Source organism: Caloenas nicobarica, chromosome 2 (assembly GCF_036013445.1).
Source record: "Caloenas nicobarica isolate bCalNic1 chromosome 2, bCalNic1.hap1, whole genome shotgun sequence".
NCBI lineage: Eukaryota > Metazoa > Chordata > Aves > Columbiformes > Columbidae > Caloenas > Caloenas nicobarica.
This window is the reverse complement of record NC_088246.1, coordinates 2,002,866-2,028,068: the sequence shown is the minus strand read 5'-3', so window position 1 is coordinate 2,028,068 and position 25,203 is coordinate 2,002,866. Positions and strand designations below refer to the sequence as shown.

General features: G+C 41.0%; 1 protein-coding gene across 1 annotated transcript in view; it reads right to left on the bottom strand.

The window, feature by feature from the left end:
* Nucleotides 1–7,029: 7,029 nt before the first annotated feature.
* The window catches only part of MYL3 (myosin light chain 3), a 36,442-nt gene continuing 18,268 nt past the window's right edge, over nucleotides 7,030–25,203 (bottom strand). Inside the window, exons 2-7 of the mRNA XM_065628019.1 lie at nucleotides 21,369–21,396; nucleotides 16,207–16,356; nucleotides 14,870–15,043; nucleotides 12,792–12,869; nucleotides 11,236–11,271; nucleotides 7,030–7,857 (exon numbers count right to left, since the gene is read on the bottom strand). Coding sequence (XP_065484091.1) covers nucleotides 11,243–11,271; nucleotides 12,792–12,869; nucleotides 14,870–15,043; nucleotides 16,207–16,356; nucleotides 21,369–21,396 — 459 coding nt within the window. The 3' untranslated portion in view covers nucleotides 7,030–7,857; nucleotides 11,236–11,242. The remainder of the gene's footprint in view (nucleotides 7,858–11,235; nucleotides 11,272–12,791; nucleotides 12,870–14,869; nucleotides 15,044–16,206; nucleotides 16,357–21,368; nucleotides 21,397–25,203) is intronic.

The following is a 25,203-nucleotide window of genomic DNA, read 5'->3' as shown; positions in this document are numbered from 1 at the left end:
GAAAATAATAGCAATTAATGATGAGTAGTGGTTACTAATAATTCCTCTCTTCATTTGGGGCTTTCCTCATCATGCTTGTGATACTGGAATGTACTAATGAAATATTTTGCATTGGCCAGCTGTTTCCCACATCCATGCATCAGCCTTCTCTCTCCACTTTCTTTTTTTTTCAAAATGTATGAGAGTTCATTTCTTGGACCGTAAAAGAGGGTCCCTCCTGGAACCTCATCTGGAAGTTTTTCATTACTGACCCAGAGGAAAGAAATTAATCTTCTAAGAGGACTTGGCCGAGGCAGAGATCTCTGCAGTCCACTGCCATGGTGTTTCTGCTACCTCATGTCTTTCCATTCTAATCTGCTGCCTTTGGTATATGTTTTGGCATGTGTGTCCCAAATGACACAACCTGAAGGAAATTTTGAGGACATCCATTGTCCAGGACTACAATTGCTTCAGTGAGATAGGGACTTGCAGACACATTAACCTGCAGATGGTCAGATGGTTTATTAATATGGTATTATTACTATGGATGCTTCAGAAATACCCACAAGCAACGGATACAATTCAGTCCCATGGAGTTGTCCCAGGGCTACTCAGTTTATCCAAAGATACACTTTTACATAAATAATTATATCACTATTGTAAAATTTGGCTCTTAAAATTTAGGACATGTGCAACCTCCACAAGGTCCAGTCTCCACTCTGCAGAAAACACCTCACCAGACGCAACCCTTGCATACCAAACAAGCATGTAGTCTATTCGCAAGGCAAAAAAATCAGCAGAATCTCTTAGGAACCTCCAGGAGGTTGAGGTTTTTTGTTTTGTTTGGTAGCTTTTGAGTGTATGTTTGTTTATTTTTTAATAAAGATGTTATGTATCTGTAGACTTGGAGAGATTTTTCATAAAATTTACACCACATCTGCCTCTGGGCAGAAGTTTGCTTTGGATTGTTCCACTATCAAGACGATAAAGTAGTTGTACAGAGTAAACCTGCATTTGGCTTCTAAATATAGTTACTTGGAATTCTTCTCAGTCCATTTTCACTTATCACACTACAGTGCTGGAGAAATTTAACTCAGAGCGAACACTGATCCCAGGCAGCTTCAGATATGACGTGAAGCTTCAGGTATTCAGCTCAGCAAAACAAAACAAAAACAGTATGGTGAACACATACCATGTTTTCTAGGACCTGTCCTTTCAGATCAAGGTAGCAGAGTGAAAGCTCCATCAAACACAGGCATCTAGAGAAGAGTTGTCCACCCAAGCTTTCCTCATTGGTAGCTTAAATACAGATAATATATTCAATGGAGTTCTGAACATGAGATATTTTATTCTAATATTTAAAATAGGAGAGCTGAATCATGACACAGAACCAAATATTTGTCCTTGCTGACTATGATGAGTGCACCGATCTGCATATCTATACTGTAGATGTTTAAATTATGTGAGATTATTTCTGTCTGATTTGCAAACTGATGCTGTAACTGTCTTTGGGGGGATTTAGGATCCAAGGTTATTTTGTGCTTTAGAAACATAATTTTACATATTTCCCCGGGAGAAGAGAGAGAACTGACTCCACTACTATTAAAATCATCAGTGACATTTCAGGTTTGGGTACCCTGTGAGAATAAATAAATGCTACTAACAGCACAGAGACATGAGATGGACTGAGACAATTGCAAATATAAGTATATTGTTTTCTGCACAGCTTAAGCACTTCAAAAATGTTTTGCTTCAATAAATACTTGATTCTCGAAGACAGGCTTTGCGTGGACTTATTCTGTGACTGTTAATGGTTTCTTGAAACATCCTGGCACATACCGAACATCTTTGTTCCCATTGTTTACCAACTTCAAGGATTTAAAAATTGCAATGGAGAGGTATTAGTCATGGGTTCAGCACCTTCTGGAAGGACTTTTTTCTGCAGTTCCATTGACTGGGATAAAGGCTTCTTTTTTTCTCGTTTGTTTTTTTAAGGATTTGTTTAGTGGGTGATGTGCTAAAATACAGGCAGGCTGGCAGGAGTAAGACATGACTAAGTATCATCAGACAATGAGCTCCTCAAAACTAAAACGATCAGCAGAAGCATCACTCTCCAAGCTTTCAGATTGCTCAGATCAGCTGAGGTAAAACCTTTTCTGTACCACAGCTGTGATTTTTCACCCTCTGGTGGGAGCAGGGATGAATTGGGGATGCGTCTGCCTAAATCAGGACAGAAATCTCCAAGGCTGTTTTGTTTCCTTCACTCAGAAAAGCACTGTATGACAGGCTTATGTCCTCTTCTTCTGGACTTAAAGCACATCTTTTTCACTTTTTCTACAACGGGAATCTTTTTTGCTCCTGCCTGGTGCTCCAGCAATAGCTGATCTGCCACTGTTAAGACGGAATTTGGTCCCTTCTGTAGACAAGTGCCTACTCATGCAGCTAGAAAGTTGAAATACAGGACAAATGGGAAGCGATAACTCATATAAAAAGTGCCTTCTGGAATGGCAGTTGCCAAAGGATTTTCATGTAATGTCTTTATTTTCAAATGTCTGTGCATTTAAGTTTGTCTGTGAGTGCATCTGGAAGGGGCTGAGTTTCTGCAGAAATTTGTTCAGATTTTCACACAGACCAACCCTGAATGTGTGACCATGATACTGTCTGGTGTAAACAATACAGAATGCGTGCTGAATTTCTACTTCTCCTTTACAGAAGCTACAGGAAGATACTACTGAGGTTTTATTTCTGTCAAGCCAGGATGTAGTTAAAGTGGCAGACGAAGGTGGTGCTCCATAAGTCTACCCAAACCAAGTGAAGTTCTTCAGAAGTTTTGAGCTGATTTGAAGACACACACCAAGTTTAAACTGGGGAAGTACTTCAGCTTCAAATGCTAATGCTGTCCCAAATGACACACAGTTGCTTCAATTCCGTATAGGTCTATCTACACACATATATACTTTTCTTTCTTCATTTCTTCTGTCTTTTATCTTTGGCATGCATCATAACTCTCCTGTGGCACTTTTATTACGGAAAAGTGAAGGAATTCACAGAACAGCTAGTTCAGAAACACGGGTACTTCTGGATTTATAAATGAAAACATTCATTTTGCTCTTCTGCTGGGCTTTTGACAACTTCACCAGATAAATGTGAGAAGAAGGACAGATGGACATAGGCTACATAGGAGACTTTAGGGAATCCAAAGAATATTCTATGTTAAATAAAACTGGGAAAAAATAACCCCACTGTATCACAAGGCATTTAGTGAATTCATAGTTCATGTTGTCTACACTGTGCAGTGGGGTTATGTCTCTGCATAAACACTCATATATATATATTTAAGATCAGTATCATGCAATCAGATATTAATTATACCTGTAAATGTAAATTCATAAGTATTTTCACATCATTACTCCTCCAAAACACTGCTGCTACTACCAAACAAACTCTTTTACCTTGAAGGGGGTATTATCTTGGCGGGGCAAGGAGAGGGTAAAATAGTACGTAGCAATGTCCATGAAGCAACAGCCTCTATGAGCAGTTTGGTCAAGCTTATGAGTTGAATAGGATGAGTCTCATCCATAAAAACTCAAAACAGGACTTGCAGAAGACTTGCCACTAAACTGAGTTCAAAAAGCCTATTTCTGAAACATTTGTTCAGGGTCATTGTATTCTCAGTGGAGAGAAAAGAACAGTGTTTCTAAGGGCAAACTAATCTCATCATAAGAGCAAAAGTTATGAAAAATCAGAAGTATCGGCTGAGAAAAATTCATCTTAAAACCAGTTCTGGGAAAAAAATGCAGATTTTCTGGGGAATGACATTATCGACGAAATTCATGCTTAAAAGCAGGTGTAATTTTGAGAACAGGTCTGGTTGAAAAAAAAATTCTGGTCATACAAGAAAATGTTGAAAACTTAAAATGTTTCATTTCAAAATAATGCAGATGGATACATCTTTATTTTTCACTCCAAAATAGTAATTAATTTTGTCAGGTTGAAAAATAGCTTTTAGAGTGATTAATAATTTAAAAAATGAGCTGAACATATCGCTAGGAGGGAAAGTATTTTTAATTGACCCCCCAGATTAAATTATTGCTGTTTTTGTTTATTTCCTTGTAGACATTACTGAAAAATTATTGCAGTATTCACTTTCCCTCTGGCTTCTGGACCAAAAAAACCCACGTTTCACCCACTGCTTTAATCCAGGCTTGGGTGGGTTTAAGGAGAGGGTAATGAAACGCCAGCCAATATCCTTGCTCCGTCTGAAACCCCTTCTGCATGACTGGGTGTCGCAATGCAAGTTACTGCTGGAATGTACTATGTAATTCTGGCAAGAAGTCAATCGGCTCGAACTCCTCAAATAACCAGAGCGTGGTACTAAGAAATCAGCGGAGCAGGCAGCAGCCCAGACAGCCAGTCCATTAGCAGCTTAACCACAGCAGATGTCAAGTCACCAACAAAACTCCCTACGGAGTCTCCCAAAGAGCCAGATGCTACTGCTATAAAAAGATCTTCTAGAAACTTGGCATGGCTCCTGCCCACATTTTTTTTAAAGAAACATTCTCAAGATAGGAGGTTATTTTTTAAAAATAATTGGAGTAAGGGGTAAGGGAGAGAAGGAGGTGAAAGGAAGGGGGAGATATTGCTTATTTATTCCGGTTTGCTTGCATGAGAATCTTGTGCTCGTGAAAACAAAATTCAGCGATAGCATGTCCTGAGACACGGAAGGCAATAGGCACATTTCCAGCCCTCTCCCACACACAGCTTTGCTTATGCACCTTGGACTGACCTGGGGATCCTTCCTCAAAAAGCCCTGCCAATGTACTTGGGGTGAAACACCAGCTGTTATTTTATTTTGTTCTGCTTCATTGGGCCATCGGTGAGTCCAGCTTGCCCCACGTGCTGCACTTGCACTCTTGGCTGGTCCACATCGGCTCAGGTGGTTGTGCTTGGCCTATTGGTCTTTGCCTCTCATGCTGCTTCATCAAAGGACTTCCTTGCCCACTTGCAGCACTACAAGCCCTTGAAATTTTCCTGAAATAGCTGTGAGTCTCGTGTAAGTCCCAGATGCTGGGCTCACGTGATTAGGGTGTTTCAAGTGTGATTTTAGCAACAATAGAAACAGTAAAAATAACGCTAACAATGTGTAATTCTATGGTACAGATGGCAACAGTACCAATAAGATAGGCATTGAAGCCTAGGAGAGGTGGAGACCTCAGCTCTCCAGATATCTGCACCTAGATGGGTGAATGCCACTCGTACGCCCAGAAGAAAGGCTGACCTGCATCTGTGGATGAGGACAGATGTTGTTTGGGGAGCGTATGGTGAAATATTCTGCAAGATTCTGGTATAACACATAATTATCAGGAGTCTGAGTAGCAGCAGGGTGGTGGCTTTATGTTCAGCAGTTGAAGAAAGTAGCTGGTGGCCCACTGGAGAGATTAAGATTTCTCCACCACGTGAGATGCACCTTATGTGATAACTAAATCTCTCTGAAAAGAATCATAGCATAGTTTAGGTTGGAAGGGACTATCAAAGTTCATCTAGTCCAACTCCCTGCCATGAGCAGGGACATCTTCATCGAGATCAGGTTGTTCAGAGCCCCGTCCAGCCTGGCCTGGGATGTCTCCAGGCATGGGGCATCCACCACCTCTCTAGGGAACCTGGGCCAGTGTTTTACCACCCTCATTGTAAGAAGTCAGAACAAATAACCATGCTTTGATTTTCATGGAGATTTTGATAGGTCTGACCCTAGACTAGGCCATGTAGGACTCATTGTGTGATAGTAATAGCTGGAGTTTGAGATTAGTTTTAGTGACAGAGTAACAGGGGATGGAGGACAAAGAGAAGGTAGTCAGATGGTTGCTGCTAGCAGAGTGTTTCTGTACTGAGCCTTCACAGTGTCCCTCAGCTGTATGAGTCCTAGAGCTCAAGGAGACTTTAAACTAGAGATACCCTTGTAAGAGTATCACAGAAGAGAGGAGACATTCTCAAGTGATTGATTACACCACCAGGGAAGGGAGAAAAAGCTGCATTTTCCAACTACTGTACACCTTTGATTCAAAACAATATTAAGTTATCATTAGGATCTAAAAATGGATTTACAAGACAGTGAAGGCAAGATACCTATGAAATGTTGCTTGCCCAAGACAAAGTAGGCCCTAGGAAACGACAGGAGTCAACGCTGCGAATGGAAGTGGATGACCACAAAGAGAGCCGTGAGGAGGAGATGGACCACTGGTGGTCACTATCTCTGGTGTCCATCTCTGATGCACTAGAGCAGACCTAGTTGTTAATCTCATAGCCTTATCAATGGCCTCTTCAATATTTGGCTCTGTTTAGGATCAATGCTTCAGATGGTGATTTCTTCAGAACCAGTGATTCGTGATGACCTTTTTTTTTGCTTCTTACTTGCATCTTTGCGTGAAGTTAACCCAGGCTGGATATAAGACATTCTTGTCATTATCAGCATTTTTCTACTTCTCCTTCTGCACTAGCTTTTTGAATTTCCTTTGGAATTTTATTATTATTGCCATCAGCTTGATACTTCATTAGCTCTCTAACTGCTGATTTTCTATTATGGCTATTCAATGGTTCATTCTGTTACAGCTCATATATTCATGTAATTTGATAGTTTGTGTTCTCTTGTTCACAGCAAATCTTCTCTGTGGGGATGACCTATTCAGTCAATGCTGTGCAGTTTGTAACCCAGTATTCCAATGTTCCACTGATTATCTTTCCTCTACTGAGTTTCCAAGTTGTTTATTTTAATAATACCTCTTGCTTAAACGGAGTGTTACATATTCAGATTTTTTTGGTATTGCCTAATAACGTGTACCAGCCTCTAACGTCTCCCTTTTCCACCCCCAAAGGATACCTTTTTTTTTCTTTTCTTTACTTTTAAAATTATTATTCCCCAGAAAATGAGCCAACTTACCCCATGTGCTTTTTCATGCTTCTCAACTTTCCTTTGCCTCTACTGAGGTTTTTCCCAACATTTATTTCTCATTTCCCCTTCCCTCACACAGACACAGAAACAATGATAAAACCAGGTGACAAAGAATCCTGTGTTTTACTGAAAACAGCTACAGGACCAAGATACATATATTAGAACAATTTCCGGTTGCATTGGGAAGGACTTTTTACTTGTTTCATAGTTCGAACTGTTGGAGTGGGAAGTAATCCTTCTGGAGAAGAGAGGCATTTTGGCAAACATTTTATACACTTCTGTTTTGCCTTGTTTATTTTCTTTTACATCTTAAATGTTAAGGGTTGTATCTTCCAAAGCTGAGAAATATGTGAACAAGGTTGTGTTTGTTGCTGATTGCCGGGCATTCTACTTTTACTGTTTTTCTCTAAAGACTAAGAGTATTCCTTGCCTACATGAGATTTATACTACTCATTTAGTTTCTTTTCTCCCTTACTCTCTTAAAGCTATTTTTTACAAATGTCATAAACACAAAGAGAAAGGTCCAGTTGTTTTGGAAGGAAGAAGGGAGGGAAGGATACAGCTAAATGACAAATACATTTTTGATTGAATTAGTCATGAAAAAAATTACTTCCTTTTTCTCCCCTCTCTCTTAATAATTTCATATTGCTTGTTTACATTCTGTATATATAAAAAAAAAAAAGGCAATGCCCAGGTATTCATAGTTCAGATTCCAGTTTCTTCAGTTTCCTGTGTGTATTGAATCTCCACAGAGGCCACCCTCTTCTCATGAAGGAACAAGACAAAACAAACAAAAAAACATTTCTCCAAATAACTTCAGGGACAGCACATTTTGTAGCTCTATAATGGGAATCTGGGCTGAAAAATGAGAAGACATTCCATTACAGTGAAATCCAAGGCCAGCATCTGGGGTTCTCAGCGCCTATCTTGTCCTGAAAAATAAAGTTATTTTTAATCATTAGAGGAAGAAAGAAGAAAAAAACCATGCCACCAGGAATCAGCCTCAGTTGTTCTCATGCATCTGTACTCAGCTTATTGGCAGCGAGGGCTGCATCTGAGTGTCTCTGCACTACATAGATGCCAACTGACATCAAGGAACAGTCGCACAATATGACAAAATATCCTTAGTCAGCCTGAATCCCACAATCTTACACTCAATGTGTAAGTGATGGACAAAACATGGGAAGAAGTGATACGGAGAGGCAACATAGCCATGGCAGATGTAAAGCCAGGGTAAAGACTCAGCTTTCCAGAAAAACAGACTAGTTCCTTGCCAGTAGACAGTTTCTCCTACTTCTGTTATCCCTCTGTTTTCTGCAGTCAGTCTCCCATCAGCAACATGTGAGCACAGGGGTTTCTCTCTAGCTAATGTCTAGATTTCAAGCATGATTCAGTTCCCAAACCATAAGCATCTGATGTAATTTGAGATCTCCCAGGCATTCGGAACATTCCCATACAGATGGCAAATATGACATAGTGTACACGGGAGATCTGTCCTTCTCAACATTGGCAGTTGGACTCACTGCATCTGTGTCCTTTCTTCAGATGAAGGAAATCACTCTTCATGCTCCTTCTAACTGGATCTCCTTTAGGTTTGGAAACAGAGATACCTCACTTTCATGTAGACACCTACCTGTAGGCATCTTGATATGATGGGAGCCAAGGATGACTATGTCATCTGGTCAAATACTGATGCCATATTCTAGGATTTCACATAACTTAAAGGGCTGAATTCACTTCCCCACACCTCAGCACCTAGAGCCTGCTTGGCTGCCAGCTGCCACAAGTCTACCATGGGCTCTGCAACCCATCTGTGAGTCCATGAATATCTGAGATGTGGAGCATCTCAAACAACACCAAGAACCTACATGTGGGACACTGAATCAACCCTCATGTACACACTACGGACAACCCCTCCAGCTGTACTGCTCTACTACTTGAACTTACATGATTAAAGTTAAGTAGGGTAGTTTTGTAACACAAGATTTATAATAAAGAAGTAGGTATCTGAACAATTCAGACAACATTCTGCTTGCTCCCAAAAATGTTCCATCCCGGCATTTTGGGCTGTTTGATCAGCTCCCATGAATGGATATGCACTCAAGAGATAGGCCATGAGATAAGGTTGACCACAAGTATGGTACAGTGCTTTCTAGCTATGTGAGAAAGCTTAATGTCTCCTGATGCCCATGTCTTTCCCAGTGAATAGTGCAAGGAGTAGATGTGTAGCCAAACTGGGAGTGTTTTCTACAGCAATATCTACTGTGAAGGAAGAATAGTTGGCTGTAATTCTGCAGAGCACTTGACCTGGGGGATGGGGGAGGCAAAAATAACCCCTGGAAGAGTCACTAATTGAAGATGTAATTGATTATTTTGTGTTATAAATAGTACACAACACCTGGGGACAAGCCAGTGGAGAGGCTATGTATAAGAAAAGTCAATACAGAGTAGTCACAACAATTATACTCAGAAAATAAAGGAAGGGAAAGTGAAAGGAAAAGACACAGTTCAGTTCTTATGTTGGGATACAGCTCTAGCTTTCCTCTAGCATACAGGAATGGCCAAGAAACATGAGCCATCACTTTATTTTTTAATTCAGATCCAGATTCCCACTGAGTTCAAATCCAATGTGTTGGGATTCTTTTGTTATATCCTCTATGGCAAAGGGCCATCACCCTTTAAAGGGTAAAGACCACAATTGTCTTTCCCTAAAGGTGCCAACAGCAACAGAGCAGGGAGTAGAAGATGCCACCCCCGAATGACAACCACCATGGCTCATTGGCAAATCAGTGGCACATTGGTTCTCTGTGAGTCAGGAGCAATCAGCTCCCTTTCCAAACCCATCATAAGCAAAGATACACTTGCTGGCCCCTACGCTACATCTCCCAGCCCTGTGCCAGCTTTACCAATGCTCATTTGTCTGCTCTAGTGGCTGGCATTTCGTTAGGCAACTAGAAAGACCTTTGGCATTACAATAGGAATTTCCCATGGCAGTGGATTTGGGATGGGATTAAGGATTGAAAACATCTCTAAACAACATGTAAGGATCACCCTAGCTGCTGGATTACCCACTATGGCTGTGGGCCAGTCCAGATCTTTGGAACTTAAAACTGAGAGCCGGTGCTGGAAAACTGAGTGCATGTTCAGAGAAGATAAATGCCTTTAAGAAAGAAATCTGGACCACAATAAGAAAAAAGCAGTCATCTTTTTTAGCCAGTTTACATTTTGTTCAGTTATGTCTTGGAACAGAAGTCCCAAAGACCTGGATGTGACTCCTGCTGAATTATCTCCCCGGGGTGCCAGTGAACACAATCAAAAGTCACCACAGAGCAGACAGGTCTCAGTGGACTGGGATAACGTCAGCTCCAAAACCAAAACAAAGCCAGGCCTGGTCAGGACAGAGTAGAAAAGTACACCAAATCAGAAGAAAGAAAACCTAAACAAATAAAATGCAAAACAACCAGAACCAATCTGAAGGAAGCCACTCTGTTTCCCAGTCTATCAGATACTTTGCAGAATAGATGGAGTTGGTTAACTCTCAGGTCAGATCTTCCCCAAGACCTGAACAGAGATAAATAATGGTGAATGCCAGTTGAAAACAGTGGCCACCTTTTCCAGGAATACAAACATTAATGATGACCAGGAAATACTGGAAATGGAGTTCAGCTCATTTGCAATGGTGGGACAGAGATAACCTTAATGGTACTGTGGTTTGGACAACACTACTGAATAAAGCCAGAGGTTGTGCTGGACAAAGCTCTTGTGTTTTTCCAGAAAAACAACCCATTTGCAGGAGATTTTAGGAGCCAGATTTATGAAAGGCAAATAATTACCATTCAAGTGTAGGTTCAGCGACATAGGCGTGCATTACTTCTTCTTATCTACTTTTCCATGTACTTTTTGCCCAGTTTTTCTCTAGTCCAGCTCAGTTCTATCTCCTTGCCTTTTTAGGAGAAGTCTAGGAGCAGAGACTTGTAAGCGGACATGAAAAATGTGCATCCTTTGAAGTTTCCAGTCAATCATAAAGGAATGTCTTCTTCCTCTTTGGAAATCAAATCCTTTTAGGATATATTACACTGGACTTCCAAAATAAATATGTCCAGATTTACCAGACAATTGCGGAAAGGTCACTGATTTTCTGTGCACTTGAAAGGCTGAAGAAAACATTTTACTCCTTCTTGTGCTACTTGCTTGTACAGCATCCTGAAAATATTCAGTCTCTTTGATTAGTCACTTATAGATTCTTCAAGCCTATCTCAGATGCCAAAACCACAATAATAGGACATGTAAGGAGGACAGAAGAGACTCACCTGGTGTTCAGTTAGCCATTATATGTTTCACAAAAGCTGGAAACAAGAGAAAGAGAAGGGTCATTTATCAACATCCTTTCACTGAACTCAATAACGTCCTGGCTATCTCAGCCAGTTTTTTATTTAAATTCACTCTTCTTCCTTCCTCTGATGCAATGAAGACCACACCACTTTGTAAATGAGACTCAAGGTGTTAAATGCTTTGTAAGTCGTTATGATAATATATATACACAGTGCAGTGTAGCCAGCAGTCTAGGTAGCCAGTGGAAATGAAATCTTACATCAGTCAATCTACAGTTTGCTTAATCCCTTACCCCTGGTTGCCATATGGAACTGGCTTTCCAAAGTATGCAGCCATGAGAAACTCTGGGTCCTCATCTCACAAGACTTTCAAGAATCCATCACATTTGTACTAAGTCAGGGGGCACTGAAGATGCCTGGAGTTAACCTCCAGAATCCACAGCAGGTTACCAGGTCCAGTATGGTGACCTTATCTCTCCAGTGAACCCAGGTTTAGAAAAAAAAAATGTATTTCAAAGTCAAATTAAGCTTTTGTTTCAAAAAGTTTCAAGTTCCATTTTTCTCAATTAAAAAAACAAAACCAAAACCAAATAAAACACCGCACACATTCATTTTATACAATTTTGAAATTCAAAAGGAAAAGGAAAAATACGTTTTGAATTTAGGAAATATTTTTTTCCTTCCCAGTTATTTCCCCATGCTCTGAATTTCTCTGAATTCAGCATAAGCTCATGAGTCATTTAGACAGGCTAAATCTACAGATTTCTAGCAACAAAATACTCATAAGAAATGTTTCCCTGAGCTCAGACCACTGGTATTTTTAAATAGAAGGAGATCACCAACCCAAATACTCATAAAAGGCTCAGATAATATGACAGATGAACTAAATCACCAAGATGATCAATGGTCAGTCACCAATCAACCTGAAGGACTCAGCTGTATATAAAAAAATGTGTTCATGATCCCTACTAAAATATTGTTGTTTTATTGGACAGTTTGAAGCATGTAGACTTGCGAGATGCAGAAGAGAACCATGATCCACATGTTCGTGACCAAATCGTTTTGCTCTGCCTTTCTGCAATAGCAATGAAATGAAATGGAAGGTCTTTGAAAGGTCTTGTCGCATTCTTAAGACACCAAAGAGGATGCTAAGGATAACATTTTTTACTAAGGTTTTGAAGGAAAACTTAGCAATTTCTTTAAAAGAAGTCTCAAAAGGAACGTGTATCGCTTTTTGAGAGGACAAGGAACTGTGGGAGCAGGTAGAAAAAATAATACACTTTTTTTTTTTAAAGGTAAACAAAATAATGATATATAGCCCCTTGTCCTGAAAGGGCCACAGCCATTCAGCTGTGGAAAATATAAGTAAGCTTCAACAGATAGAGTACATCAGGTAAATTATAGAATCTGAATGGAAAAGCACACATACTGATCTTTGGAAGTCAGATCTTCCACAGGTTTGAAATTTCTCAGGCTAATTGCAACAAAGCCTTCAAGCACACATCCACGGCTCAGACTGGAGTGTTCATACCTACCTTCATAGTTGATACAGCCATTGGCATCTTCTTGACCAGCCATTAGCTTGTCAACTTCCTCTTCAGTCAACCTCTCACCTGGGTGGAAAGCAAAATGCCTGTTCAGTACCTGGGGCCTTTTTAAAGAATTTACAGAGCACAGTTCAAAGAATACAAAAGAGAGTGAGAAAGAAGGGATGGAGGTTTTCTCTTCACTTTAATTTGTGGTGCTGACTGCTAGGAAAGCTAATTTTGTACTTACAAGCTGAGCAAATTTGATCTGGAAACCAAAAAGACAGAATAAATAAGGAAACCCACATGATATCATGTTCACATACTCATTCTTCTAAGAATAAGCCTTCTCTAAGTGCCAAATTCTGAAGGTTTCAGTCACTTTTTAACCGAGCCCTCACTAAGCAAACTCTCCATAGAGTCACCATCCAATTTGCCTCTGAGTTTGAGGTTCAGGAAGATTCCAAGGTCAAACACAGGATCTCTGATTTGGATCAGTGATTCACTCAATTTAATTATCCAAATATTAGGTGCCTATTTGCCTGTAAGGCTTCATTCTGGTTCAGCAGAGATCATCCTGATCCATTCCCTTATTCTAATATTAGGTACTGATTTTAGGATAAGATCAAATGACTTCCTGAAAAGTAAATGAGAAATTTAAGGTTGATTTCAGCTGAAAAAAATAAAATAAAATAAAATAAAATAAAATAAAATAAAATAAAATAAAATAAAATAAAATAAAATAAAATGTAAAATGCATTGGGTGTGCCCTGATACTTGTATTGTTCTGGTTTTGCATCCCTGAGTTCTGGTACATGAGAACAAGACTGATGTGAAAGTGTGAAAATTCAACTGATTTATTGAAAATGGAACAGAAAAGCATACTAATTTAAAGAATATTTGGATGTGACCAGTATTTAGAGATGCCAATCTAAACAGGATGGTTAATTCTGAAGATTAAAATGCTTCCTATCAGTGCCTGAAAATTAGAAATTTCCACATTGTTGTGGGTTACTGGAAATAGAAGGGTAAGTACAGAAGTATTTCTTGTAGTACTGAAAAACTCACAAAACTGCCCAGAGTGGTTTCTTTGTCCCAGGTAAGGTTAGCTAGGGCATCAGTCCTGACTGTGGGGTTTTTTTTGTCATCACTGAATTTGATCCCAAATTAATGCCATATCATCAGTGATAAAAAAGGAAAGTAGCATTGCTTTCTTTTCTTATTCACTGTGTCATTAACAGAGATGGATATGTCATGGAATGAAAACTCCTAGGCATAAAAGGGTTGGCTTTTTGAATTGACAACTCAGGTCAAACCCCATCATTGGAATCATTTCTCCTAAATCAAATCTCTTTTGTAAAGGCTCATCTTTCTGAAAATAGTAGAATAACGCTAGTAGAAAAAGGCGATTTGAGAAATGCTCACTGGATTCAGTTGACAACATGTCAGTGCCTTCTAATCCAAATTGGAAATCTGCCATTAAGTTACAGCCAAATTTTCTGTCCTTCACTCATTCTGTTGTCATCACTCTCTGTGAAAAAATAAACTTCTGAATTCAAAATCTGACAGGACCGAGAAATATTGATCTCTATTTTAAAAGCAGGAGCTTTCCATTTCAGACACTTCTGTTAAACACGATACCTGATAAAAAAGTGCTTTATCTTAAAACTCTGCTCGAAGGTGCAGAAAAATGGAGAAAAATATTGAAGGAATAGATGGGGTTTCCAACGTTTGGATAATTTTATGATGATAGAAATATTTTTTTTTTTTAAATAAAACACTACAGGAAGGAAGGAAGGAAGGAGGAAGGAAGGAAGGAAGGAAGGAAGGAAGGAAGGAAGGAAGGAAGGAAGGAAGGAAGGAAGGAAGGAAGGAAGGAAGGAAGGAAGGAAGGACAAATATTTGAGACATAGGTCCATGATTTTTAGCTTCATTATTAAAGAACTTTTTTTGGTCATTATAACCAAGGACAATGTGATGGCTGAAGTCTTGCTCAGTCATTTTCTCCATAAAGGTTACCCAGTATTGTACAAGCTGTATAGGAAAGATCTCAGTGATGAAACTGCATGAAGAAAGGTTCCCCTTACCCAGCGTAGCCAAAACATGACGGAGTTCAGCCCCCATCACTGTTCCATTTCCCTCCTTGTCAAACACGCGCAGACCCTCCACAAAGTCCTCGTAGGTGCCTGTGTCTTTCGTCTTGGCAATATGCTGGAGCATGGGTAGGAAGGTCTCAAAGTCAATCATCTTGGAGTTCATGTCTACAATGACACAGATGTAAATGAAAGGTTTCGTGGATTCTGGAAGAGCTGAAGACTAATCATGGGGCATCCACCATGGGTAGGTTGTAAGGTTGAAAAACTGTGGCAATAAATGCTAGATAAAGGGGAGAAAAGAGTGTAGGAATACCATGAGTACAGTTAGAAGAATGGATAGAGTAGGAAGGACATCTGGCAAAGAGAGAAATATGAGAGATAGATAGATAGATAGATAGATAGATAGATAGATAGATAGATAGACAGATAGATAGACAGACAGATGTGTCCCAGTGTCTGACCTATGCAAACATCACGGAAAGAAAATCCTCCCAAGAAAAGTCTCCCAAGACTTTTTCACGCAGCACAAAAGTATGAAACTAAGCAGAAGACAGTAAGAGAAGCTCATTCCCAATCCAAAATCAGCTTTGCTTTGCAGCCCTGTGACACAGAGCTGTTTAAAATCATACTGGGAGAGAAGATTCAAAGCAAATAGGCAGGACCAGGACTATGTATCTCATTTTCCTGATTCTCTGCCTTTCAAGAGCATCAGAGGACATTTTGTTCCCATACAATTCCTTGTCCAACCTGCCACTGTGTCATTGCTATACCATGACATACCATAGTTGTTGGGTGAGGACCTAATTGTCCGTTCCACCTCAGCAGAAGGAAAGGACAGAGAAGTCATCTAGAAAATGCCTGAATGTAGATATGGTCTGAAGAGTTATCCAGAGTATGGTGGATGTTGAAGGGAGATATTACTGGAATCATTACAGACCTTCTAACACATACTTTTGTGGAACAAGTTGTGTCCTCACAATCAGTCTATCCCTTTGCTTCTTTGAATGTCTTCAAAATGTCTGTGTTTTTAGTAAACACAAATGAATGTCTGTCATCAAAGCAATTTTAAAAGACAAAACTTGTCATTGTAAAACACACTGACGTACAAGGCCATTAAATTAATACATTCTCCTAAATTTGTGACAATTATATTGACTGCAAGATCATTTTTCCCTCATTTACTTTTCTGCTAGTGATTTTCAGAGGTTGTTCCATATCCTTTGTTATTTCAAAATTAATCTTTCCATCATAAAATGGAGACCTCATCTGCTTCACGACTAATTTTTGGAGTGATCTTTTTCAAAACAAACACAGAGAAGGACACCAACCTTCTGGTTTGGGTCTGCCAAGAACTTTCATGACCTCAGCCTGGGTTGGATTTTGCCCCAAGGCTCTCAGAACATCTCCGCATTGAGCATACGTGATTTTCATCTCAGATTTAGGAGTCCGGTCGAAGAGTGAGAATGCTTCCTTAAATTCTGGAAGACAAAAAGATAAAAAGAAATGCATGCCATGCTCCTTCAGGTAAAGTCAAAGGAAGACTAAACCTTCCCCCTAACTAACTCTGCCTGACCCTTTTATTTTGCAGTTTGGGAACAAGTCTGATGAGCTTTGTTGTTGCTGTTATCAGCAATGTTTGTGTTCCTCCTCCCCTGCATTTTCCAGTTCAATAAGGGAATGGAATCAGAGAGGTCAAAATGCTCTTCTCATGGCATTTCCGTCTCAGCTAACATCAGGAAGTGCAGAAAATCTTATAGAAATGGTTGGTCTTGAGAGCTTTCCAGCTCATCAGGAGCACTCAGGATGGCACAGAATTCGATAGCAATTCTGCTCATTATCTAACTGGATATTGTATTCAGCATTATACACTTAGAGAGCACTGACACAGCCCACTGAGCTAAAGCAGCACTTCTATTAGCAGGTAACAAAATATGACATGATAACCGACTGGAATTACCACACAGCAGTCTATTGGTGGGGGATGGTGAAGGTAAATGGAAAACCTTGTAATTGATCAATAATTGTATTCAACAGTGTCGAGGAGCAACACTAGAAGAATCCTCTGATTTTTCTTTTTTCTAGCACCCAGTCCAATTGCATTGGAAGAAGTAAGGTTTGGTATGCCATCATCTACCGATGCCAGGCCAGATCCAATGGATGAAGATGCAGTCATTCCCTCCAGTTGTTTCACATCTGCCTGCTCTCCCCTGTGCACCCATGCAGAGACACTTCCCTTGCAAGACAACCAGCTCTCCTCCACTACATCCTCTTGAACATATCCTCACGTCTTCTCTTTACTTCTGGCCAAAGAGGGAGTCGCTTACCACTGCAAGAAGTATTATCTTGACAAGAGCACTCCCATGGGAGAGGGTCCCTGTTCCACCACTAATTAATTAAGTAAGTGCAGGATCCCAGGAGACACTTTCCCAGATGGTAGTTACTCAGGTTACATCTCTGTCCTTGAGCTGCAGACACGTTGCAGAGACAGAGGAGCATCTCAGGACACAAGTAACCATAATAGGTTGTTATCCTTTACTGAACACAGCACATAGCTCAATGTGTATGTGTGATCACAAATATCCCTTTGGCTTTAAAGCTGTGAATCTGCCCCTCGTCCTGCTGTTACTCTTCTGTACATGTTTCTCTCCCAGTCTCCAAACACAAAAAGGCTATATTTTTTTTCCCTAGATCCTGACTCATTCAACCATTCAGCCATGCATTCTGCATGCCAGATTTTCTCCATCTTTTCCTTCTCAGTTCCTTGTCCTCTTCATTATTCCTCCTCCCTCTTTTTTCTTTTTTCTCCTTTGCTTATTTTCCTCTCTCCTTCCTTCTTCCCATGCTGTTGTGTTTGCCTGTCCTTCTTTCTCCCTCCCTTTTAATTTTTATAATTCCATTTGTATCTTACTCATTTCCCCCTCATCCAACACTTTCGAACAGTGATGTAGTTTCTCATTTTGGACTAATTAACTCTCCTCTTGTTTTCTTCTTTGCATTCTCCTTTGTTTCCTCTTTCTTTCTCTCCCTCCATCTTTCTCTTGGATCTTTGTCACCAGCCAGAGCCCAGGTCCCATTGGCAGCCCTCACTCCAGCAGAGGGCAATAGTGGATTTTCATGGGCTCCTTGCTGAGAGTGGAAGAGGGTCAGAGCTCTACTCCCAGCACTTTCCTTTCCTTGGGGGTCTCAGCAGCTGAAGTGGATGAGAAGTATTATACACACATCTCCCTGCGCTACTCATCTGCCTGCAGCTTACCTACTCCCTGAGGCCAATTGCCTGGATATCCTTTGCTTCACCTCCTAAAGGTTCACAATTTATCATGGTTACTGTCAGTGCACATTTGTCTTTAAAAGAAAAAAAAAAAAAGAATTAAAGTCAGATGTAACCACCTCTCACCAGAGCATTGCCCTGTGGGTTTGGAAACCCCATTTTGTCAATATACAGAAGCAGTCTATTTTTTTTTTTTTCATTTATATTTGCATATTCCTACTTAATGCAAGTTTCCATCAAAGCAATGAAACCAGCATGGCTATGGTCTCCTTTGTCCTCCAGCTAGCCATTAAACCACTGGCAGGAGCACTCTATATTTTCATATGCCTAATTGCTGCCTATCTTCTCATCTTGAATAGCTCATATTCTTCTCTTTTCAGCAATTTAGGGGGCTGAAGAGGCCAGGAATCCAGTTTTATAAATACACATTGCCACAACCAATGAATTTGACTCACAGTTGAGGCAGGAGGACATGTGAAGATGCAGTGTTACACATGGCTTCACCCACAGACCATTCTTCTTCTGAGAGGAACATTTTGGGGATTAACATAATAATGAATCATTGCAGGGTAGTATGTCTGGTGCAACAAAGTCATTGCATTAGCAAAAGGAAGATGTTTAGAGTATCCTAGAAGATACGGCTGGAAAAGCCCTTGAGCTGCTGCACTGCCTCTTTCTCCTCCACCATCTCAATTCAGAATCAGCTGCCAAAAGAACAGTTGGGTCAATGGTGAGAGACTGACAGTCTATAATATTCAAAACCCGCCTGGACGCCTTCCTGTGTAACCTCACCTAGGTGTTCCTGCCCTGGCAGGGGGATTGGACTAGATGATCTTTCGAGGTCCCTTCCAATCCCTAACATTCTGTGATTCTGTGATCTGTGTAATATTAAACACATAGGATGGACTCGTTATTGATCTAGTTTCTGCTAACACATGGGGAAGCATCTAGTCTCACTGAGACACCTACGTCCTCATCTGGTCAGCAGAAAGAGAGATTATTATTATACATTAAAGGCAGAGTTAAAAAAACCCTCCACATATAAAGGTATGACAGGTGACCTTGACCACCTGATGACTTCCTGAAAGAGGAAATTTGACAAAATTAACAGCGCAACACAGAGCTGAAAATGATCCCAGAACAAAACAAGTGCAACTGAAATCCATAAGAAAGGGAGAGCTGGCAATCTTGGAAGCCTGAGAGAGTGAGGAGAGAATGGGAAAGGGAAAACAAAACAAAATGAACATATTAATCTAGAGCTCCTGTGAGTCCCAACTCACGAGTCATGCCAACAGTCAGTATAACAGCTATAAGGAGAGGAGGGGAAGAGGAAGAGGAAGAGGAAGAAGAAGAGGAGAAATAGAGAAGAGAGAGAAGAGAGAAGAGGAGAGAGAGGAGAGGAGAGGAGAGGAGAGGAGAGGAGAGGAGAGGAGAGGAGAGGAGAGGAGAGGAGAGGAGAGGAGAGGAGAGGAGAGGAGAGGAAGACCTGAAGAGGGCAGGAGGAAAGGAATTGAGGAGCTGACTGATGAGCAGTGCTTTTCTGCTTAGTCCTCAGGTGATGTTCAGGTCATTAGGGACTCCTTCCAGCAACCTATGAACCAAATGTGGGGTTAACCTTGAGTGGATTTAGCATTTCTCCCAGAGCTATCAAGCAGTATAACTGTCGTGCTGTTGTAGCTGACGTGGAGTTCTCATAGCCTTTCTCACAGAGATGATGTTATCTGCTTCCTGCCTTATTGCTTCCCCTTGGATATTTCAAGGACATCCTATTTCACAAGTCTTGGATTCCCAGCTTTCTCTGTGTGGGGGGGGAGTACAGCTAGACCAGAAGGCAGCCGTAAGGAGAAGAAAGATGCAACTTCTGTTTCTAGAGACTGCCAACATCTCCTCTTGACCTGCTACCTTTTATGGCAGTCCTAGGATCGCTCCAAGTTTGCCATTTCTTAACCATTCCAACGGGCTTATGGACAGACAAGCATATTTTTGTCGTTGTTGGTTTGGTTTGGTTTGGTTTGTTTTCTGAACATGTCTTTTATTTTTCCATTCTCTGACATAGTCTCTAGAGCTAGTTCTACTCATGGAGAGAGAAAACAAGACATGGAAACTAGGTGGGTCCTAACCAATCCTCAAAACATTAGCTGATGAGACACTCAGCTGCTGTGTGCTGCTGGGATAGTTCAAAGGTTTATGGCTCAGAATTGTGCCTCTCCTAAGGTTTCTGGGACTGGAAAAGGGGCAGGTTCCCAGAAATTAACAGTTGCCTCCAATCATGAGTTACTTTTGACCTGTTGTTAGAAAATAGAAAATAAAGCCAGTAAGGGGGACTTGAAAATCCCAAGGTAATGTTAGAAGTCTGTGGCAAAGCCTTGATCTCTAAGATATTATGGGACTTGATTCCAGTTCAGAAAATTCTTCTTTTTTTATCTCTCCTCTCTGAATCAGCCTGACTGGATAGCCTGTGATTTTGTTTTCCATCTGTTCTAATTAACCCATTTTCTGATACCCTATTTCATAGGCTCTACCAAGTTTTCCAAAGTGTTTAAAAGACCAAAGCAGAATTCTGCCAGATGTTTGACTCAATCTATCAATTATCCCTTTAAGTAAAAAACAGGCTGGTAGTTGAGGAAAAAGGAGACAGCTGCAGAGGTAGTGTTCCCAGGACTTCAGGCATGAGGTTTCAGTATCAGTTTCTTGGGCTGGGATAAGGGGTTCAGAAACTAATCATGATGTTTTGCTTTGAAACAAAAAAAAAAAAAAAAAAAGCCATTGCTGTCACTATTTGCTGGTTTCTGTAGAGCTGTGACAAAACTGTAACACATTGAATTCTGATTGAATACAGAGAAAAGTTATCAAAAGCAGAGCTGTGAAACTTTCTCTTGAAAGGACTGATATTCTGCTAGTGGGTTTTCTTAAAGAAGGATCATATATTTGGAATGAGGTTTTCAGGGGGTTGGGTTTTCTTCTTTTTTGGTTTTTGCCTCACTGGTAAATGAAGTAAGTACCTAGTCTGCCTGGGGCATGACTTTCCCCCTTTTCTATTGACCAGCTCAACAAAGGATTTGGAGGAGGGACAGAGCAGGAACAAAGCCATGAACTAATGCATGGGAGTCAACTCCCTTCCCACAGGAGCTCCAATACCACACTTGTGTTCACCTCAGCCCTTGCCAGTACTTCCCAATGATGATATTTACTTTGCACAGAAGAGAAACACATCTTGCTCACCTTCAATCTGATCAGGGGTAAATTCAACCTGGAAGAGACAAAGAATAGACGTCAGATAAAAACAGAGAACTGAAGCATATAAGAAGACCTCTGGGTTACTCTCTGTGTTATGGTTCTGGGTGCTTGTGAGGTCCATGACAAATACTGACTCATAAATCCAAGAAAATAATTTTATAGATCTGGTATATTGTTCTTCTTTCCTCCTCCACGTTCCCCACTCAACAGCCTCACCTTTAGGACCTCTGTCCCCAACACAAGGCTGCAGATTCCCTTCTGCTGCTCCTGTGTTCCTGCTGTAGTTCTCTTTCACCTATCCCAAGTTATTCCCCACCACTGATGCCCTCTCCAGAGATGATTATGGTAACAACATGGTAAATCCTAAGCTACTTCACGGAAAAGGTTTTATCTGTTGACATATGGGGGTCTGCTACCCATAGCCTTTTCCAGCAAAAGAACTAGGGGGTATCAAGTGAAGCTGGCATGAATCAGGCTTAAAGGAAAGTGAAGAAACCAGTTCTTTGCTCTTAGAGCTGAACTGGGAAAAGCTGGTCATGGGATACTGTGGATGTTCACAACCTACATGTGTGTAAAAGCTCACAGGATCACTTCCTGGAAAAGAATTCTATTTCTGTACATTACCAAATGTACAAAAATATTACCTTAGGAAGTCTCTGCTTGATGTTTAGGAGAGTGTTTTGGGGTTTTTTGCTGTTCTTGTACCTTTTCCCAAAGCGTCCTCTAACCAACACTTCTGCACTATATTGGACTACTCTCTGGACCTTGCTCTGATTCTGCCATCTGTCTCTTGTTTACTCATCACTTCATATTTCCCTCCGTTTCCTAAGTTTTAGGGTTGTTCCACTCCCTATTTTTACACAACACTGCCCTCTTACAGCTCTAGACTTCAAAAATGCTCCAAGATGCCAACAGGCTGCTGCTGAGCTCAAATGGAAAAGAAGGAAACACAATGTCAGAACATGAGGTTCAAGCCTCTGAATGAACAGGCACAGGTCAGCAATGTGAATTTACACCAGAATTTACATCTGCCTCTCAGCAAAAACCAACAGAGTGGGTGTCTCTGCTGATAGGGTCTTTCCTGTGTTGCTGGAAGACTGGCAGATTGCCCTTACAGTGAATACAGTTTCAATATGCACAAACATGCAAATGTATATATGCAAAGCATGCACTTGGGACAGACCTAACACTACATGAATACACACCCTTGGACACATTCCTTTGTGGATGTACATGACCCTTCCTTCTTCCCCAACATGTATGCAACCCCACACATTTTGGGTCAGATTTTCCTCACGAGGCTGACCACTTCTCATTGCTTAGCATCGTATCTTGTTCCTCGGTAGCAAAGCAACCAAGTGGAACAGAGGCATAGGGAGAACCTCAAATGAAAACTCCTCATTTCCTTGTTTCAAGGTGAAATGCAACATAATACATCCCTTCATCAGCTACTTGGGGTTTTAGTAATATTAAAAGGTGGAGTTGTTGTAACTCCCCAGCTCTCCAGGCAGGATGACTGTGACACGGCAGAGCATGACACCACCAACCTCTATTCCACCCAAAGCTCAGTGGACAGCTCCCAGATCCAGGTGCCTTGAGCAGCACAAGGAGCTCCACCATTCATAAGACACGATGAGGGCCTACAGGGCAGATACAGACAGCCCAGACCTCATGTTTCCTACCACTGCCCTGCCTGTCTCTCCCTCTTATACTGTTTCTGAGCATCTTCTGGCTTAGAAGGAAGAACCATAAAATCTCTAGTGTACTTGGAAGGCAAGACTCAACACTAATCCTGCAATTGCTGAAAATCAGGGCACTATTTTTGTGTCTGCCCTGTTCAGTCCTTATCTGAACTATCTCATTCAGGGAATTACCACTTCGTTTGCAATTCTCAGTCATGGTTTATCTTGAATGAAGACCAGTTAATAAAATAGTTATGTAAGTGGCAGCCAGGAGGCTGTGTGGAAGGAAGCATTTAAAGAATGCAAGAAAGGAGTCCCCAAAAGAATAGCAATGCTCTTCCTTTTCCTAACACATGGAGGGGTCCAAATACATCTTTCCCATGAAGACTAAAATCATCCACATTGTGTCTTATTCCAAATCGACATACCTTTGTTTAAATAGAAATAAATACCCACAAGGAACACATTTATGCAGATGCATTGTGAGCAGCAGCCTTACGCCCAGTGTCTCTAATTATCTCAAGCTTTGAGAATTTGACTGAAGCTAATTGCATATTGAATTTATTCAGGCACTCATAGCCAGGGTGAGTGAAATAAGGGCAGAGCTGCCAGCAACTTGTATTTGAATCACTGTGATGGGTAGCTCCTGAGAAATAATTAACCTTGGCTACACTTTGATGTAGACATCCACATGTGTCTGCATTTGCTTTACACCAGCAGAAGGGAATGGGCACTTCTAGGGTGTGATTTGACTTGTTTTAGGTCTACACTTGAGGAGAAGATGAATTATGCTCTACTTTTCACTGAGTGGATCGATCATTTCTATAAGTATGATAAAAAGAGTATGGGCAACTAGCAGAGATGTAGATGTCCTTTCCTGGTAAGTCCCACCCAGAAAGCATGTGCTGGCCCTTTTGCAGACTGCAGGCCAGAAGAAACTGTAAGAAACTGTGGCAAAATGAAAAAGGATGGCTGCAAATTCCCACGGCTGGATCAAAGGGAAGGTTTGAGCTGAAGGGCTGAGCGTGCCACAACTCCAATCATGGCCCCCATAAAAACACCACCCAGAGGTGGAGAACCACATGTGACAGCTTGCAAGGCAGAGATAGATGGTTTGACCAGACCTACCACCCAGGCATGGCTTCCTCTCAGGAAAGCTGCAGAGATGTGTGGGTGGCAGCTGCTTCAATTTTCTCCCCTCTCAGCACATACCACCATGGAGTTATAAGGAAAGGCAAGTCATCACTTACCCAGCCACAAGGTATAATTGAAGGTGGATGGAATGAACTTGGATCTATATTTAGACTGAAGATGGCTGAGGTTTTGTTCTCCCGCCCCTCTCCCACAGGATGGTGTGGAGAACACAAAATGAAAACCATTTCCATGGAGCAAGAGCAAGGGTGGAGCTACCTTGGAGACACCATGCAGGAAGGATCCAGAGAACAGGCTGTAAAAATGGGGTCAAGCTAAGGCAAAAAGTGGGCCCAAAGCTGGAGGTTGCAAAACCTACTCACAGGCTTAATGCAGCTTTGCTTTGCCAAGTACAGTTTTAAATTCTCCAGTTCATTGCAAATAGACTAGGATGATTTCCTTTCGGATTTTGATTATTTGTTTGGGTTTTGGTTTTGTTTTTCTGTTTGTTTGTTTTAAATACACTGGCGCTTCAGAAGATTTTATTTTCCTCTGGCATTTTTTCTATTGGCAACTGAGGTTTTAAAACCAGGGCATTCCTATAAGTGCCAGGCATCCACAGCACCAAGATTCACAGTGGTGATATTTGGTACAAATCCATATGAAAGACATAGCTGCCGACTGCTCATCTCTTTCCACTCACCTCCTGCCCTAATGTGCTGTGCTGCATGTTCTTTAAAGACACCAAATGTCTGAATTAAATCCTTTCCATTGCAAACAGAAAATATTATGCCAGCTTTCCTGCTGTTTTAGCAATCTTGGCTTCAGGGGCTCATCACCTGGTCACTGGTGGCATCAGCTGCTGTCCTCTCTGCCTAAACAAGGGCATCGAGCTGGTTTTGTCCCAGAGACTCCAGGAGGGATGCATGCACACCTTGGTGCTGTAAACGTCATTCACAGCTTCCTATCTCAGGGAATTTTTTTTGCAAACCCGTAGTACACATAAC